General features: G+C 41.4%; 1 protein-coding gene across 1 annotated transcript; it reads left to right on the top strand.

Annotated features, from left to right (window-relative positions):
- Window positions 1-5120: 5120 nt before the first annotated feature.
- On the top strand, window positions 5121-15107 carry LOC124292202. Its single transcript, XM_046729254.1, has 2 exons — window positions 5121-5178; window positions 14398-15107. The coding sequence occupies exons 1-2, from the start codon at window positions 5142-5144 to the stop codon at window positions 15105-15107; spliced, it is 747 nt and encodes a 248-aa protein (XP_046585210.1). The 5' UTR covers window positions 5121-5141.
- The last annotated feature ends 5017 nt before the right edge of the window (window positions 15108-20124 follow it).

Here is a 20124-nt window from a genome sequence, read left to right as displayed (position 1 = left end):
ACTAAATCAATCCCCATTCTCGGAGAGGGTTGCGTGCACGTCCTCCCTGTCAGATTACCCAGCATGCATCATCTGGTCTTAATACAAGAAGTTCAGGTCTCCTCTTCTGTGTACATCACTTGTAACCTAAGGCCATGTTATTTTTTATTATAGGGTATTTATATAGCGCACATATCCAGGCAACTAGTGCATGCTCAAGGCGCTGGTATTTTTCCCTCGATCATTGGATGTCAATCTCAACGGCACATCGTAATATCAATCTCAACTCCCTGTGGTGTATACAACTCTTGCAGCCACTAGGCGCACCGAGTTATTGTGGCTTTCTCATCCTATGCATATTAACTAACAAACTAGACATCGAATTTGGCTGTGCATTCTCTAGGAGGGAAAGAAAGCAGTGTGTCTGATCTGCTTCAACGGATGGGGTGGTGGGGTAGCCTAGTTGTGAAGGCGTTGGCTCGTCACGCCGAAGACCCGGGTTCGATTCCTCACATGGGTACAATGTGTGAAGTCCATTTGTGGTGTACCCCGAAGTAATACATCACATTATCACACATTGTACCCATGTTGGAAATCGAACCCGGGCCTTCGGCGTGTCGGGTGAACGCTATGACTGATGCTAATGACGTGCAGCAGGCTATGGACTGACAAGAAGACATTGAACCAGTGAATGCTGTCAGTGCAAAATATTTCGCAGCATCTTTTACACCAATTAGCTGTGGTAGAAGACCCGTATGTAAGTGTGGTAGTGTGCAACCGATTCTTTACTGTCATATTCTGAACTATATTCACTAATATGTCCTGACCTTGAGGCAAGAGTATGCGTGGATCATATTTAGCCGTTTTATGTATGCTAGTATCAGGCCCACAAATTTATAACCTCTGACTGAGGAGCAGACAGCTTTGGGGAAATAATATTCCCACAAGTACATGTTCAGCACGTTGCAACCGTCACATGCTCAATATCGTTACTCTCTAATGATAAATGTGCTAAACAAAGTGCATTGAACTTCCAGCTGGGATGATGACGTAAACGTTGTTTCTGATCTACCTGTTTCCACAGGGAAACATGAGGGTAGCACCGCATCGTCACTAATACAGAGGGTAGCACCGCATCGTCACTAATACAGAAAATGTATCCCTACAATATATGTCTTCTTGATCTACCAACTACAGTCTGTTTTCATTTGAGACCGATGAATTGCTCACTAACACAAACTGTAATATTTGCAACAAAACCAAATTTTGCACAGCCACATGAAATCGACAGACCAACTCTGATGGTTTGTCTCATAATTTTGGACACCCGAATAAAAACATTGTTTAAAAAAGGATCATTATTTTGTTGTCACCCTTCGCTATTTTTGACGAGTGGGGACCACATGCAGATAGAACACTCAGGTAATCAACAGGCGTGTGTTGTGAAATTTCAATTTCACACGAGCAACTCGCACACCTGGCTGTTCTAGCAGTAAGTTGTCCCCCTCGTAAAAAGTAGTGATTCATACAGACAAACATTGTCGGTATTATGGGCCTATGGCCTTTTTACTGAATACACTGTCTGTATGTCTGTGTGCCTGTGTGTCTGTGTGTCTCTCCATATAAGACTTGAACGACGTATATATGGTCTGACATGTTGAGCTAGCCAGTTGGCAAAGTTTTGCAATACAGTAATTTGATTGAGTGTGTTTACGTTAACCTTGAGCTCTTCCGTCTTCCGAGCTCATCGCTAATAAAGGAGGTACACCAGCTCTTTGTAATGCAACTGCAATTTCATTTTCCTTAATATGCGTGAGAAACATACATCGTGGATTTTTGTGTACTGTTTCGGTATTGGTGTGTTGTGGATAGATGGAATGTGCTTGAGGATTCAGCGGCAATCGATATTAGTAATCACTTACCGCCTTTTACCTTATTAACGTGTTCCAATTAGGACGGACACGCAGTGCGTACATCTTCGGCAGGTATACAATGTGTACTACATTGATTATTCACTGAGGTAACCCAACCATGCATTGCATAACTGTCGAAAGTATATCCTCAACAAAAATAGAAACATGACACCAACATTGTTAGAGTAGTAAAGGGAATGGCGGTACGGACCTCAAAGCAAAGATAAAACAAGAAGGAAAAGACCAAAAAGAGGAGGTGCTCTCTGCATTTGAGTATATATAGAAACTCTATGTTTGCATTGTTGTTGTTTTTCCTTCGCGGTCCCAGTAGTCCATGCAACCCCAAGACAGGTATACGGAAAAACAAATGGAGTCCAGCCCAGAAAAACAACAACAGGCGAAGGTGCACTCGAATTAGAGATACACAGGTACATAGGTATAGAACACAACAAAATGCCAGGAACCAAGCTATCGTGCGAAGCCCGTGTCGAGATCCGATCGGGTCGTTTGTCCCTTCGGGAGGCGAAGAGGAAGTACCACATATCGCAAGCCCGAAACACGCGAATCCGAGGTGGTATAGAGCCACAGACGATGACGACAACTTCCAACATGGTCTTTGAGATCCTGCTGGAGAAGTGTCCCCACGTGTTGCTTTCCGACCGAGAGAAACAAATCCTGGAGAAATCGGGACACACCTTCTACGAGCGCCACCAGATGCCTCGGCAGTTTCTGGAACTGTATTTGCTGTGTTATCGCCAATTCGTAGAAGACGGCGAAATAGTGGATTTCGTCTACCTCTACCCACCCAACCAATTTCGACCCGCGGTGGGCAAACTCCGCATCATTCTCGCTGCTAGCTGCTGGCAGGAACCCAAGGACAGAAGACACCACCCGTACCACCATTCCCTATACTATTGTTAGTAATAATTGCGGGGTGACGGGAGTATGCCGCTACCCACAGATCAGCACCGTGGCCGTGTCATGGGTAGGTTTGATGCTGGTCGGTCGGTTGTAGCAGGTCGTCATTGTACGGTACACTGTGAGGGCCGTGTGTAACAGATGGGCACCTTTGCAGGTCGCTCATGGTCTGGGCGTCGCGAGTGACGTCACACGAAAATGGCGTTAAAATCAGACCACGTCATCTCCGCATCGGACTTGAGACTATAACCCTCACAAACAGACTTGTGACTCCAACCCTCACAAACAGACTTGTAACTCTAACCCTCACTAACAGGCTTGTGACTCTAACCCACACTAACAGACTTGTGACTCTAACCCTCACTAACAGACTTGTGACTCTAACCCTCACTAACAGACTCAAGTTCACAGGAAGACTACCAGCACAGACCATCAGGAATTGACTGTGCACCGTAAGTAACATTCACAGGACCTATTGTTATGAGGATGCTTTTTTTAATTAAAATGTCGCATTAATTAACTTTGAGTTATTCTGGGTGACATAAGTTCAAAACGCTGAGTGTGGATTTAAACTCACATCTTGAACCTGGGCTATGTAATTTCACCTGTAAGGAGAGTAAGCTGAGGAGTTAGAGTTACCTCCTCTTCGTTGTTGCTTCCGGTGGAAGACTGTGGGATTCATTCCAGTAATTTCTACATGGTTGTAGGGTGATCTAAATGGTCGTAAGGAGGCGTGGCTTCTGTTGGAATTCTCTGGAACCGTACAATGTGCATATATAAGGGATGGGTGTTGAGATATAGGAGGGGGACTACGGCTACTTTGGATTTACGCTCGTCTGTCAGCTAACATTGACCGCGCAAGTTACGACACCTACGCCTACATACATTCACCAGCCGTCAACAGTCTTCAATCGGTACATCGACAAGAATCAAGACTGTGGTAACTATAATAATAATAAATATAAATGTGCATTTATAATGCGCGCAATCCAGACAGATATGCCTGCTCAAGGCGCTACAATGGGAATGTATAAAGATAAAAGTCAGGGAGTGTTGAGTGGAGTTAAATGTCACTATGATACTTGGAGAACATATGGGTCTTTAGTCTTGATTTGAATTTCTCAAAAGTTGGACACAGTTTCAACTCTGATGGAAGTGAGTTCCCAGAGGATAGGGGCAGTGCTGGAGAAGGATCTGGAGCCAAATGTCTTCAGTCGATATTTAGGAACTTGGAGGAGATTTTGGTCACTTGATCGGAGTTTACGTGCTGGAGTATGTGGAGTCAAGAGTTCAGATAGGTAGTCAGGGCTGGTGTTATGGAGGCATCGATATGTGATACAGAGAAGCTTGAACTCTATTCTAGCTTTTACTGGCAACCAGTGGAGGTCTCTGAGCACTGGTGTCATGTGCACGTGTCTTGGTGTTCTTGTGATGACCCGTGCAGCAGAATTTTGCAGCACCTGTAGCTTAGATAGCAGTTTACCACTGATGCCCTGAAGCAAACTGTTGCAGTAGTCTAGTCTTGATGTTATTAGACAATGGGCAAGTACCTTTGCAGCTTCTGCGGTTATTAAGTGTCGAATGTTGCTGACATTTAGTTAATATTTTAGATTTATGATCCAATATTTTAGATTAGTGACTCAATGGTATTGTATTGTATTGAAAATCTGAATTGTCATTCATTGCAACCTTGTTTGTTTATTCAAAATATTATTGAATATGATAAACTTGTCTGTGTTCTATTTTGTTGGCTTAAAGGGGATTCACAAAACGTTTGTCACGGTAATTTCTAATCCGTAACAAAAATCCCGACGCCATTTCATCGCACCGAACGTTTGCGATAGGTCCTCAGACATGCCATATTCAGGTGGAGGCGGTAGAGCAGTATTATCTTCAGGAACGAGTCACTGTGGCTGTGGCGAAAGGTGGGAATGGGGTGGGGGAGCGTCACGCACAGTCAGGCAGAAAGGTGGCTGACCTGTCTGGCAGCCTTTATATCAAAATCGACCTTGGAAACTTAGGAACTATCGATTGCATTATAATACAAGCATAAGACCACGCAGTGCATATGCATATGCCTACATCACAGGTTAATGTAAGTCGTAAGAAAATGTATGTCGTTGCCATAGAATGTGGGAAAGCAGATTGTGCGTAACTACAATATTGATAAGACCCCGGTAAGGTGTCGACGTGTCCAGTACGGAAAACACGTGAACAGCACCAGTCCATCAACAGAGCTCTAAATCTGAAACCCTAGTCACATGGTATATTGATTATAACACAGTTGTGTAAGGGAGCGACACAGTCGGCCTCAACACACGCCGTCTCAGAATGTCGTCAAAAGCTGGGGTCTATGTTCTGCTGTCGGGTAGGTTAGATTCATATTATCATTTCGTTATCTCATTACGTTCATTACGAAATACAGTTGAAGTCAAAACAGCAGCTCTATTCAAGATTGCACGACGATGATGTATAAGACAATTGTGATCATCTGATTTTCTTTGAAAGTTCATTCAGAGTTCTTTTCAATTTTGTGTTTTATTAATCTCAACATTTAACACTTATTATGTAAAGAATTAAAAGAATCTAAAGCGTGTTATACTAAGATCAAAATGCAATACAAATGCAAGTTACAGAACTATTTCAAAAGATGAAGATCTATGAATAAGTATGTATATGTGATTGTTTTCGGATATATTACCGTCATTGTTGTTTATGTGAAGTGTTTGCTGAGTAAGACAACCCAGATATTGATGCAATAAGCATCGAAATACATATTACCCGTTCCATGGATATTCCGAACAGATGTATTGAGGGTTCTACTGGATGCAAATATAGCTCTATCATTTCTACACGAAACGAATTTGCAAGCAAAACAAAGGCTTACTGGAAAATTGAAATGCCAGACATATTCTGGTACGTCACTTTTCCAATTTCTTGACTGGTAGCAGCATGGCAAAAAGATCGTTCAAGGCGGTATCCATTTCAAGTAGGCAATTATACACCCTTGCCAGTCACAGTAAGTTTATGTCAGGTTGTATTACAGGCCTGTGTTTTCCGTATATGTGGGTAGGTCTAAAGTATCCTTCACAGAGGTATATAATGTTAGTGCAAAATCTGGAGTTTTCTTTATGTTTATGCTTTTTTAACTTTCTACAGAAATACATGAAAACCAAAAAGGATAGAGCCGAATCAAGCATAACTGACTTTCTGAAACAATACCAGGTCAATGACCTTATTCAACTACTTGTAAATAGGTCATCATGGGCCTGGGTCATCACTGAATGTGTGATCATGGTCTGGACTGAGTTACCCTCACGTTGTTCATGCTGATATATTCCTGAGGATATTTTCCTGATGATATATCTCTGATGATATATTCCTGCTGATATATTCTGTTGATATATTCCTGAGCAGATATTTCTGAGGACATGTTCATGAGGATATATTCACGATGGTATTTTCCTGATGATATATTCCTGATGACATATTCCTGAGGATATATTCCTGATGATATATTCCTTAGGATATATATTCCTGATGACATTCCTTATGATATATTCCTGATGATACACTCCTGGTGACATATTTCTGATGATATATCCCTGATGATATATTCATGCTGATATACTCCTGAGGATATTTTCCTGATGACATATTCCTGATGATTTAATCCTGATGATATAGTGATCGATGATCATGCGCAAAACAAAGTCAATTTTGGAAGTCAACCTGCAAAATAATGCATATCGTGCGTTCGTCGCTGCATGAAAGGAAAATCTAAAATGTACAGGGAAGGATTTGTGAGAGTAGAATGAAGTACGGCCCCAAAATACACAAAGGTCGGAGAGACGCTTAAACTCAACCACATGGGAGCCATACACACCCAAATGACACGAACGTGATTTATATTGCTTTGAAAATGATGGATTTATCATTAGTGTGTTAGCTTAACTGTACAGCAAGTGAAACGTGACAACATGCTACGATTTACAGAAGCTCAAATCAGTCGACTGCAGACTGATGACTTGGCTTCAGTCCTAGCCAGATTTTTCCATATATCAGCGAGCACCATTGCAAGCATGGAAACGTTATGAGGGCAGCTTAAGGACATAACGTTACACAGATGAAATTCTTTGACCTCGTGTCCTTTCCATTATGCAACAAACAAACGTCATTTTTCAACACGACAACGCCGACCTCACAACGGACCTTCTGAGGAACCATAAAATCCAAGTACTGTCTAAACACCGTCGAACCTTTACGAGATGCTCTTGACAGCGATCAGTGACAGCGGCTTTTGCCAAATTTGAACAAATTATTATCTGTGGATTTATCATAAAATACATGAAGTAAAAAAAACACCTTTGCGTTGTTGTCTATTTTTGCAGAGTATATTAGATAGAATAGAATAGAATAGAATAATACTTTAATGCCTTTTCAGGAATTTGTGTTACATCAGCAGAGCTACTGACACATTAGAGAGATACCAAATATATTTACATAAATTCTTTGATTTAGGCATCTTCACATTTGTTTAAGAGTGATATGGTACTTGGAATAAAGGAAAAGGATGTACGGGCTCTCTTAGTTTTCACAATTGGAACTTTGTATCGGCGGCCAGAAGGGAGAAGGTTGTATTCCGAATTTAAGTAGTGAGTACGGTCAGATATGATTTTGACAGCTTGATTCACGATTTGCCGCTCATATATTGATGATAAACATTCAAATCTGACTCCAGCGATTTTACTTGCAGTGTTAACAATTTTGTCTATTTTAGATTTGAGATGAACTGAGAGAGACCCGTACCAACAATGGATGGAAAATGTTAAAATACTCTGAATAAATGCTACATAAAAAGATGACATCACAGATGGGTTAACATTAAAAGATCTCAGTTTACCCATGAGATGAAGACGTTGTTGACACTTTTTGTATAGGGCTTCAGTGTTAGAGTTCCAGTTCAGCTTAGAGTCAATGAAGGTTCCCAGATACTTATACTCCGACACTTATACATTCAAGTGACCTGAAAATTTAAACACGTTTCCCAGTCTGCATGATCAGAAAGGTAACGACTGCCTTCCGTGAGCAAATGTTCAACTTTCGTCGAGCAGTATTCCAGCAGATGAAAACATTTAAGGTACAGTCCACCGAGTTCTCTCTTTTCGATGATTTCCGAAAGTGCACTCCAAAGATTTTTTTTATTAGAATTACGACATTCAAGGAAAGATATGTCTAGCATACATGTGGGGGACATTTCCAAATTATCTCCATCAGTGCCTAGCTTGTGACATATGCAAATCACTATTTTACAGTCGACCATATGTTCGCTGGAATTCTCTTTGCATTTGTACTTCTTTGTGAGTAAAGTTTAACGCCATGTGTAGCAATATTCCAGCGAAATCATGTCATTTGTTTCTGGATAAAACCAGCTATTGTAAATGTCAATAGGCTCTGAGAGTACCAATACACTGTAATCTCAGACATACTTCGAATTGAAATATTAACGGGATGTTTATACACTTACCATAATAATTCACCCGTCTATATTAGGATAAAAGGTTCCAGAAAACAATCTGCTTTACCGTTTCTGTTTCCCAATTTCGTCAAAACCATTCAAAAACCACCACACTAATATATAAAGTCTCGGGTTTAATTTCTTTGGTGGGTCAAAGGATTGCATGATCCCAATACTGGGTGATAGACGACCTAGAACGGGCCTGTTCAGTACCAAGAAACTAATTGTTGACGCTCAAAGGCAATCCCCAATAACAATGCCTTTAGATTCCTAATTTCCTCAATGGTTCATTTCTGTCAGTATCCTTACAATAACACTGCACGCCAAAAGCGGACTCGATACAAGACCGCTTGACGGATTTTTACTCTGCAAATAGATCAATAGCTATACATTACGTTACGATTCCTTTTGAAAATTTAGATTTCATTACAAAAGAGAGAAAGTTAATACAACCAATGTTCCGCTTCAGTTAAACAGTAGGAGTCCAATGGTAATGTTGCAGAAGAACCTGAAGCTTAAACAGTAATTAACAGTTTGAATTACAATGCTTGTTAATTAAATATCCAGAAGCAAAATTGTTCATTCGACTCATGAATGTTGCCTTTATGTCGGTGGTTATATATGTGGGCGTTACGTTGAAATCTCGTAACTAAGCATACAAAGTTATTGTAGCATAGGACAATTGTTTAATCTACAGGCGTAGTTAGGTTTCGTTATCTCGAACTGGATTTAATCGGAATTTCCTTTAAGACGTGTGAGAACTGCCGTTGTTTCATCGATAGTAATATGCATTATGTCGACCCTCATATTTTAACGATAATATGGTATCGACACACCGGACGTCTTGGCGATTATGTGGCGGTTATGTGGCGGTTATGTGGCGATTCAGCCTCGTCTCACGGATACATTTTCGAGTAACAAAGACTTGACGTTAAATTGTGGAGGGTGTAATTGTAATCATTTTGTTTCATGGCATTACGGCATTATATACTGAACATCATTGAAAACGCACCTAAAATTGTCCATAGTTTCATCAAGATGGATTTCAGCATGACAATGATCAATGAATATAACTAACATGAAGTCGAAGGGCATGTCCAGTTGAAAGAATGCTTTAGAAACAAATTCCTGTCCACAGGATGACTCTTAAATCCAAAATGCATCAACATACAGCCACGCCATGGAAAAAGCGCGAATTTCATTCTGAAATCATACTGACTGTGACATTAAAAGCGGGTGTATGAGAAACGATTCTCATTGCTTCACTAACGATTGTGAAACGTGGACAGAGATGCCGAGGTTAACACCTCACGAAAGAGAACGTGCACTAGGCATGATTCAGGTTGGCACCAGCAGCAGGGATATTGCTCGACAACTTGGACTTGGCCACTCCACCATCGTTAGGCTTCATAGACGACATCAGTAGGCAGGCAGCACCCGTGACCTTCAATGACCTTGGCAACAACGTGTTACGACGCTCCATCAGGATCGCCATATTGACCTTGTCCATATCAGTGATTGAACACTGCCGACTGCCAGGACTGCTGCACTAGTTCAAGGTTGACGTGGGGGTCATCAGCGCTGACTCCATGCGACGCTGTCTACACGGTACAGGGCTCCATGCTCGACGTCCTTACGTTGGACCAATTCTGACTGACAGAATGAGCGTATACAATGGGCTAGCATGCATTTTCAGTAAAGGTTACGACAATGGCATGGTGTGGTAGTCACTGACGAGTCACGTCTTCATCTACATAATGCTGACGGCCGATTACGTGTTTGGCGTAGACGAGGTGAACGTTATGCTGATGAGTGTGTGGTTCAGACAGACCTTTGGGTGGTGGGAGTGTCATGGTCTGGGGTTGAATAAATTACAATCACAGGACTGTCTTCATGTCTGTCAAGGGAGAGTTAATGCCCGTCAGTACCGTGAGCAGATTCTTCAGAATCACATCGTAACTGTCTTCAATCACCACCAAGATGTCCATACTTTTCAACAGGACAACGCACGGGCACACACAACAAGACTTTCCATGCAGTATCTGTCCCAGCAACACATCCAGGTTATTCACTGGCCAGCACAGTCGCCAGATGTATCCCCCATGGATCACTTGTGGGACGAAATTGGTCAAAGTCTTTCGCGGCGACAACAGATGCGAAACATCCGGGAACTTGAGGCTGCACTACTGCAGAAGTGGAATGCCATCCTCAAGAACTCTATTCGGACGCTTATTGACTCAATGAGGAGACGTTGAACTGCATGTGTCAATGCAAATGGCGGTCATACGCGATACTGACTTTTCGATTTTACCCCACGTGTGTTTGATCCTTTCTGACTGTGGAACATTTCAATGAATGAGCGTCTTTTCTGTGTTGTTGTTATTTCACACATAATTATTCACACTCTGCCATCATGTATATCCACTCAAAAAATATCAATTCCTTACACGTGCTTTTAATAATCTGAACTTTAAAAAGGGGTGCGTTTTCAATGATGTTCAGTATATAAAGCACCAGTTTCTGGTTTCGAAGGGGCAACTTCATTTTCATGATGCTTAGTTTAAAGGTAAACTCTACTGCGACTAACAATACACAGGGTGGGGTGAAAGAGCGTTACTGTAGCGGTACGGAGGGGATTCAGGGTTAGAATGTTAAATATGAGTTGGTATGCCATGTTACGACACTCAGACTCCCGCGAATCTCAGTCAGCAATTGTCGATATAGGCGTAAGAGTTTAGTTTCAGAATGAGTCAGGTCATGAAACACACCTTAGACTGACTGAGTATGGTTTTACGCCGTTTTTAGCAATATTCCAGCAATATCACGGCGGGGGACACCAGAAATGGGCTTCACAAATTGTACCCATGTGGGGAATCGAACCCCGGCCTTCGGCGTGACAAGCGAACGCATTAACGACTAGGCTACCCCACTGCCCCACACACCTTAGAAGGTTAGAAGGTTTTCACAGATGGTGAATTTAGCATTTCTAGAGAATGCTGATGTAGAAATGAGCGTTTAGATATCAAACCCCACCCCATATTCATCCCCAACCCTACCTCCAACACTGATGTTGAAGTGGAGAGATTGGTGGGCAGCAGTATGACCCATGACGTGTGCAGAGATATACTACAGATCTGACCTCTAAGTCTTGACCGTGATGAAGTTCTGTTGGTGTGGTATTTCCTGATACCCTAAACAAAAAAATTTAAACCTACAAATAAGGCGTCCCAACTAATCGTCATCATCACACAAATCCTTCCTCAAGTAAAAATGGCAAAATCCTCATACTCGTAGCCATCGTCGTCGTCATCATCCGTTTGGGGAATCTCTGATACAGAAACGTCTTCGAAGGTGTCTCGAGTTCGCTTACCTTTCCTTTCTATTTTCATCGAAAGTGTGGACCCCTTTTTTACTCTTCTTCTTGTTACGCTTCTGTTCTCTTTCGATCTCTCTCTCGGGCTTTCCGAGCTGCTTCCACTCTTCTCGTTTAGGTTTTGCCTTCTCACTTAGTTATGTGCTAGTTTGTTTCATCTGTTTCTCTTCCTCTGTTCTTCTCTTGGTATCTAAGAGACGTTCCCTGAAGTGTTCTCCTCGGGCAGATTTGTGCAAGACTATCGGCGAATATTTTGGATCACGGCTCAGTACTTTGGATACAACCAAATATTTGTCAAATGCGTTCAAGTTATTACTGTGACTGCAGATGATACAGTTGATCGTGATGACGTGTCTGTTTAGGGTGTCTTTGTGTATGCTCTAGGGCATTCTGGTTTGGTGATGTAATTCTATCATACACACCCTCTTGGATTTTGTTGTTGTTTGTTGATACAGATACCTGTAAATAGCTATTTATTTTAAGAGCTTTAAATGGTGTTAAACTTTTGTAAGAAATGGATCAACAACTTAACAAATATTATGACTCACAATACTGATTGATGGACATATTTTATAAGGGAAATATCTTTTATTTCAAACTGGTATTTCTGCTGCAGCCGACTATAGGTGTATATTACATTGACTATACATTAAAAATATAGTGTCAGAATTTAAAAACAAAATGAAATCAGATGTGTGAGGAACTGCTGATCAAAACGTAATTAAATATTTATAAGTAACTGTTACAGGGATGTGTAATAATTATGAATTGGCGATAAAGGCCTTTCAGGGGAAACCCGTTGGTTGGAGGTGTGTCTCCGATTGTATTACATTGAGGTCGGTGAAAGTATGCGAACTATTTGAAAAAAATTAAATGCGGTAAGAGTTGAATTGCCTGTGGAAATAACATTATTTTATTACTTCATAGATGCTATGGCACCCGAGACTTACACTGTATCGTGTTCTGTCGTAGGAAATGCCGTGACAATATACCGATTTTCCGTGACGTTCACCCCCAACACACACACACCCCACCCCCACCCATCGTATTGCACATGGAAATTAAACAAATGATGCCTTTCTATACTAAAATCACCGCAAAACATGTGTCAGTTAAAGGTTTTTCGGCGTAAAGGATCGTTTTTTCAATGAAGGTGCAGCCACAGGGGCTTGTAACGCTAAAAACTGCCATCAAGGTATATACTATCACTGACCCCGAATTGAAAAGAGTCAGCGATTTGATGGGACATAATTTATTTTTAGCCAATGAGCTCCCTTGCTCTTTTAAGTGCGGGGCAGGTTAAGGCCAAGGTCGTCAATGGCGAACGGGTACGACGCAATTCTGTTTGCGATGAATAAAGTACGTAAACTCATTATGACAGTGAGATGTAAGTGTCCCCAAAAGTATGGCGACTAGCGTGCTGGCAGGTGCCATTAGTTCAACATGTTTTGGTGCATGTCGTTTGTGTATACTGTCTCATTTTGTAGGTAAATCTATTGTGTGCATACTTTAAATGGGATAAATACAGTGAGTATTGTTGAATTTGCCCTGAAACGAACCTGGTGTGTTGACCTCGTTACATCCCTTTCCTTTTATATAGTACTGAGACCCGTCAGTAACAGTATATACCTTGATGGCAGTTTTTAGCGTCACAAGCCACTGTGGGTGCAGCAGGGCAACGCGTAAGCTGGGCTCTGTCTCTACATGTAGCAGATTGTCGCAACGCACATTGAGTCTGAAACCAGACGGGAAGCGGGAAGTTCGACCGTCCCTTACATCATTTCAAAAGGAGAGTTATCCCCCCTCGCAACAAAAAGTCAGCCCATTGCTGGCTTGGAGGTGTCAGAGACAGTGCTCGGTGTTAGTTTCTGTCCCCCAGTTACTTTACCAGGATTAAGATGAAGCAGGGCAGATTCAAAGAAATCCCTCTTTGCATTTTCTTTGTGGGCTGCCCCTACCCAAGCAGCTTACCCACTCCGGCAAAGGGAAATTGCACATTCGCCGAAATTTTCAGTCTCTAATAGACTGACGCCATGGTTGTTGACAAGATTGAACAGCTTCAGATCCTTGGTTTGGATAACGTGAGATGAGGGTAAGCTGTGCTATCAAGCCATGGAGGCGAGTTCCGTTGTCTGTTCAAAGTTTTCGTCAAGCAGTTTTAGTATTGACCAAAAGTATGTTGTTATAGAAGTTTATTTATACTCACTATGTCATGTTAGTGAAATGAAAGCCATCTGGTCCGTGTACTGATTGGCTGAGAAAGGCCACGTGACCTTTTAATTATGCTAAGAAATATGGTCATATGTCAGGCTCAATAACACTTCTATTCATTAGGTATATGTTTTCAGAATGTTAAGACCAAATAACGTTTTCTGGAAACAAAAAGGTTGAAATAATTATGTAAATAATTATACTTTCTTAGACACAGCAATACGTTTATGTATAGACCGTATTGTTAATTAGTTATATATATATATATATATATATATATATATATATATATATATATGCAATGTTGACATAATAATATACTAAAGGATTCTTTACGTTATTGCAAACTTGTTAATCATGTTTACAACAGGCTGTTACGCTAGAGGTCTTCACACTGTCTTGACACGAAGGAATTAGTGAACTTGAATGATACACGAATAGTTACATCACACTGTTAATTGACCTCGCATTTCTGTATGTTGCAGTGCTCCAGTTTCACAGCGCCCTGTGCTTTACTAGCCCCAAGCGGGCCTGGCAACTCGGGGATAAGGCCGGGGCCTATGAAGTGGAGTCAAACGCAGATGCTGTACACCCTAAACTGACTGATCCGATAATGGTAGGATCCGGTCACCCCTCTCTTACTTACAAGGCCTTCAGTTTTGATGGAACCGATGACTACGTTAAGGTCTTGATGAACAATGCGGACCAGTTCAAAAAGTTCTCGATATTCATGCTTGTGTATCCGACAACAACGTCGGGGACACTCGTCCATTACAGATACACTTCAGGGGGAACGGATGGGATTGACGAGATTGTCATCAGCATCGACAGTGGTCAAGTTAAATTTAAAACGCTTTATAACAGTAACGACTGGACTTTCACTCACCCTACAAGCATCACTTTGGATGCGTGGCACAGTGTTGTGTACAAGAGGGATATGGACAGTGGGACGATTCATCTTGACCTTGACGGTAGCTCCAGTACCCACAATGCAGCTCCAAAAGACACAGTTGAATATCTTGGCACCCCAGGAGAACTATGGCTGGGGAAGAATATTGACAGCGGTAACTTCTTCACGGGGAAAATAACGTGTGTTGTGTTCTATGACGACCTTTTTCCAGATACTGCAAAATCGGAGGCGTACAGTAAATGCAATGGACTTACCTCATCCTCAGGTAAGCCACAGATTCTATAGAATTTTCCAATTTTCGAATAATCATATATATTTTGGTTGTTGTTTTAAGTATTAAACGCATGGTATATTGTTCTATGTGGAAGATCCAGAGTAGGTAAATTAGGATATAATGTGGCATCGGCAACAAATCAGCTGTATTGCGGGGAGTATAGATCTGAGAGAGGCGTTGTTTGTCGCTGAATATCGGCATTAAGACAAGATTGTTTTATGTTCTGACCGCGCAAGGATTTAGATGCGAATCTGATCCGCAGCCTTAGATATTCCTAAAATACGTACAACTAAGGCTGTGCAATATTACCGGTAAACCGGTATATACCGGTACAGTATATCTCGCGATATGATTATCGCGATATGTTCAGATTCTGCAATATATTGGTAATCCAGAGTTAGCTCCCTTTGCATTATCTGCCCTTGATTTCCAAAGCAAACAAAATCTGCCAAAAGTGCCAAATATACTTTTATTTCTGTTGGTTTCATGTAACATTTTAGAAGTGGGAGTATCTTTGTAAGTGGCTCCAAAAGTGCCAAATATTCTTCCAAATGCGTTACGATTTGTGGGTTTGAATGGTTTCATATGTGACAGTTTGGAGGAATTAAGTGGCCTCAAATGGATCAATTCTTTATTTGGACTTATCAGTAGAGGCTCTGGCTCTGAGTGACCATTTCAAAAATTGATTTCCTATTATTTTGTTATTTTTGTTTGTTTCATAATAAGACATATGTTATCAACTAGTCATAAAGGTCTAAGTCATTCCAAAGGTCTAAGTCTCACTAACTGTATAATGACATACTAGTCGAGCGTAGGCGGAGCCAGAGTGGGGTGATGTCGGTGGTGGGTTTTGCAGGTGTGCGCACCCCCTCCCCCCTTTTATCCTGAACGTTAATTAAATGACCATTGAAACTCGGGTGAAAATGAAATGTGCAAACCCCCACATAATGAACACATCGTTTGCGATTTTCACGCATAAAGGTGCCCACTCTGCCTGTTCTAGCAAATATAATTCAAAACATTATCATTCGGGGGAATCTTGAATCTTACAAAACTGTTAACGTAAGCATACTTGACAAAGTTGCCTACCTTTGGCGTGCTAGGATATTCTCGTTTTCCGATCGCATCCCAGATCACCATATCTTTTCTAAGTTAACCATTCCCGTGTGTATCAGTATATTAGCCCGGCATCACGCCATGCTCTCCTCTAGCTGCCTCGGAAATAGGGGCCTAGAACCAAACTAACAATCTGACGTACTACACGGGAGCAAAACGGTTTCCCTGCCCGTGTATTGTTTGTGTTTCCCATCTCCCGCCCGCCCCTTCATTCCGCATGAATAATAGAACGTTATCTCAATTTCCCCTGTCGCTGATACCCGCCCTAGCGTTTTATCTAAATACCCATATCCTTGAACAATCATAAACCCAGGCCAGCTTGATCGCTTAGTTTATACTGTTGCCAAAGCAACGCGATTCAACGTGCTCCATAAATTTAGAGACTATTACAAAGCGATTTAACTTTTACAATTTCATAACATAAGTGAAACCAATTGTGAAAATTGTGAAACAAATGTTTTGTTTTGTTTTCATTTGGTAACCTCCCAAAACTTAGACACTCATATCTAAGACGCCTTCAAACAACATTTCTGGTTGTTGGTCATTCTGGCTGGTGATGGGGATGAGACATGCAAATAGATGCTGGTGGTCTTAGAACTTACTGAACAATTTTGCTTTGAAACTGGTTTACTTTCAAGGTTTACTTTCGATCATCCAATCAGGAGTTTCTGTTCGTGCCAAACTTCAAGCTTAAACTTTTGGAAACCGGACTTTTTCATATGCAGCCCCAACCTTGTGGAATTCACTCCCATACAATCTGAAAGTTTCTGATAGTATTGCCACATTCAAGTCAGGACTCAAAACATACCTGTTTTCAATGTATTATTAGGAACTCTATTTTGGACGTGTACATATTGCTGTATAAATGTGGGAGACTCTTTGAATCTGTCATTGTTGCGCCTTGAGCATATCTGCTGACGTGGAAAAGGCGCATGAAGAAATCTGCATTTTATTATTTTATTATTATTTAACCAACGTATTGTCTGCCTTGTCGTGTCCTTGCTTGTGTCTTATTTACATGTCATTGAGAACGTTTAAAACAGCAGTTGCTATTCATCATAGTATTTGTCTGTCTACAATCGATTCGGTTTCGACAATAGCTGAACCGAAAGCGAATAATCTCAATTATCGATTGAATGAATTGAAGTGGAAATGTTTAGTTAAGGAAACTGCCTTATGTCGTGTCATAATTCATTCAGCGTTAGATGCTTGTGACAGGCATGGCACGGTCGCTCGATAAAGAAGCCGCTCATTTCAAGATGGAGTGGTACAACTGATGCGTGTTTGTGTCACAAGGTGCAGCGTTTGGAGGACACACGTACCATCAATATTGACTTGTGTTCACTCTGAGGTCGTCCTGAGTTATAAAACAAGGTGCAATCGACATATGTAATCACTCGAATAGCTCTTTGGCTTTGTCCGTATTTTTGTCTTTTTTTTATGCTCATCAATATTCATCGAACGTGGGCCAAGCAATCAAGTGATTGATATATTGAGAAACAATCTATATGACGGCAGCCTGGGAATTGATCGAGTCTGGACCAGAAAATCAAGTGATTGATATCGTGAGAAACGATCTATATTACTAGGACCTCTGAATTGATCGAGGTTGGGCCAGACAATCAAGTGATTGATATTGTGAGAACACCACGCCGTTGTGGTACTGTGACACGCTACCAACCGTCTCACTGACCATCCGGTCCATGGATACTTATGGCCAGTACAGGTTAATGAGAACCTATTCTAACCCGGATCAGGTCCTAAACATCTAAACATCTTCATGTTATTCCATTGTTTATTCCATTATTGGTAGCGGGTTGTAAGGACGATTTGAGCCATTGACATGATGCCGTCCGATGATGACTTATATTAGGTATGTCGTTTCACATTTAACAAATTGAGAGATAATCTGTAGCAACATAATGGAGGTTTAGTGCACGTGAAACTGGAACTGGTGAAGTTTCACTCACTCACTCACTCACTCACTCACTCACTCACTCACTCACTCACCTCACCCACCCACCCTCCCACTCACTCACTCACTCACTCCACTCCACTCCACTCACTCCCACCCACCCACCCACTCACTCACTCACTCACTCACTCACTCACTCACTCCTTTCCGATAGCACGCACTGTACTGTTGTCAACAGGTACAGTGTAGAACACGTTGAATAACACAACGTTGAAAACTAGGCTGTTTCAGCACAATGAGCATTGTTTTCAAAACACAACTCACGACATAAGTAAACAACGGTTTATTGCAACACATCTTTTGGACAGAAGACATGCACCTACGAAGGAAGGCATTAAAATAAACACAAGAGAATATTGGGCTCAAGGTCAGAGGTGATGCTGATCTGTGGGCTGACCCTATGACCAATGAGTATGTTAGAATGGGCAACTACAGTTGCCAGCAGCAGCAATGAGCAACGATGTTGCCAGCAGCAAATAATAGAGCAATCACATTTCTGCTGAAAATCTGGCATTAATAAAGTAATGCCAAAAGATTGCTATCCGCTCAGAAGCAGGGTAAAACAGTCTGAAGAGCCGCCCTGTAATAATTTTGATTATTGTATATGTATCAATGATTGCAGCCCACAAGATCCAGTCCACCCCTAACATTTATTGACATAGGCATATATACACAGACATTACAAGCCCTTTGCCAATAATACAGAAGAAGGATGTCTTCTAGCAAGGGGAGGGTGGGAGGTATACCAATAGCCACGGGCTCAACACGTCACATCACGTGTTTACACTACGATCGCCCATTAAGTTCCCTCGTCAGATCCGGCTTTCATTTGCAGATAGCTTTGTAACTCAAGGTTCTGGACAAATAATATTCTCAAATCAACAAAGTCTTTCTTTCCGTAAAGAAGCTCGGAAATGTGATTGTATCACAATATTTAATGGATGCAGTCCTTTCGTAAGTAAAACAGGAAGTAACATGCGTTGCTGGGATTTTGCATTGACACCATTGTCAAATATACTGAGGGAATAAAATAAGGCATCACATAAGAGCACAAGTGTTCCTTTATCTTTTTCCAGGTTTCTTCACAAGTGCGATACAAAGTGTTCCTTTATCTTTTTCCAGGTTTCTTCACAAGTTGTGCGATACAAAGCTTGTGAAGAAACTTGGGAAAACAATAAAGGAACACTTCCGCTTTCATGTGATGCCTCATTCTTTTCCCTCAGTAGATATACAGAAAATGTTTTTCTTAGATAGACTTCTTACTTAAATCACATCAAAATAACTGTACAAAGTGCTTTGTTTTGATCTGTTCTAGGACCCAGCAAGATCACGGATGTTGACACTATTACTACGACTACTACTACGACTACGACCACCACAACTACGACTACAACCACAACTACGACTACAACTACAACTCCTACAACCACAACTACTACTACATCCCCTACAACTACAACTGCTACCACAACTCCTACAATCACAACTACGACTACATCCCCCACAACTACAACTGCTACTGCACCTTCTACAACCACAACCACAACTACAACTACAACTCCTTTTACAATTATCACAACTACGACAACGCTTACTACTACTACACCCCCTACAACTACAACTACACTTACTACTACTACACCCCCTACAACTACAACTACACTTACTACTACTACTACACCCCCTCCAACTACAACTACAACTACACTTACTACTACTACACCCCCTACAACTACAGCTACACTTACTACTACTTCACCCCCTACAACTACAGCTACACGTTTTAGTACTACTACACCCCCTACAACTACAACTACACTTACTACTACTACACCCCCTACAACTACAACTACACTTACTACTACTACACCCCCTACAACTACGACTACAACTACACTTACTACTACTACACCCCCTACAACTACAACTATGACTAC

This window comes from Haliotis rubra, unplaced genomic scaffold, assembly GCF_003918875.1.
Source record: "Haliotis rubra isolate DU_JTF1 unplaced genomic scaffold, ASM391887v1 Scf51, whole genome shotgun sequence".
In the NCBI taxonomy this organism is placed as follows: Eukaryota; Metazoa; Mollusca; class Gastropoda; order Lepetellida; family Haliotidae; genus Haliotis; species Haliotis rubra.
This window is presented reverse-complemented; position numbering and strand designations above follow the sequence as displayed.

What these genes read in the sequence shown, in the direction of transcription:
- LOC124292202 (XM_046729254.1), top strand. Translation starts at nt 5,142, where the DNA reads ATGTCGTCAAAAGCTGGGGTCTATGTTCTGCTGTCGG. An exon ending in GGTCTATGTTCTGCTGTCGG is followed by an intron (nt 5,179 to 14,397) that starts GTAGGTTAGATT and finishes TGTATGTTGCAG; the next exon opens with TGCTCCAGTTTCACAGCGCC.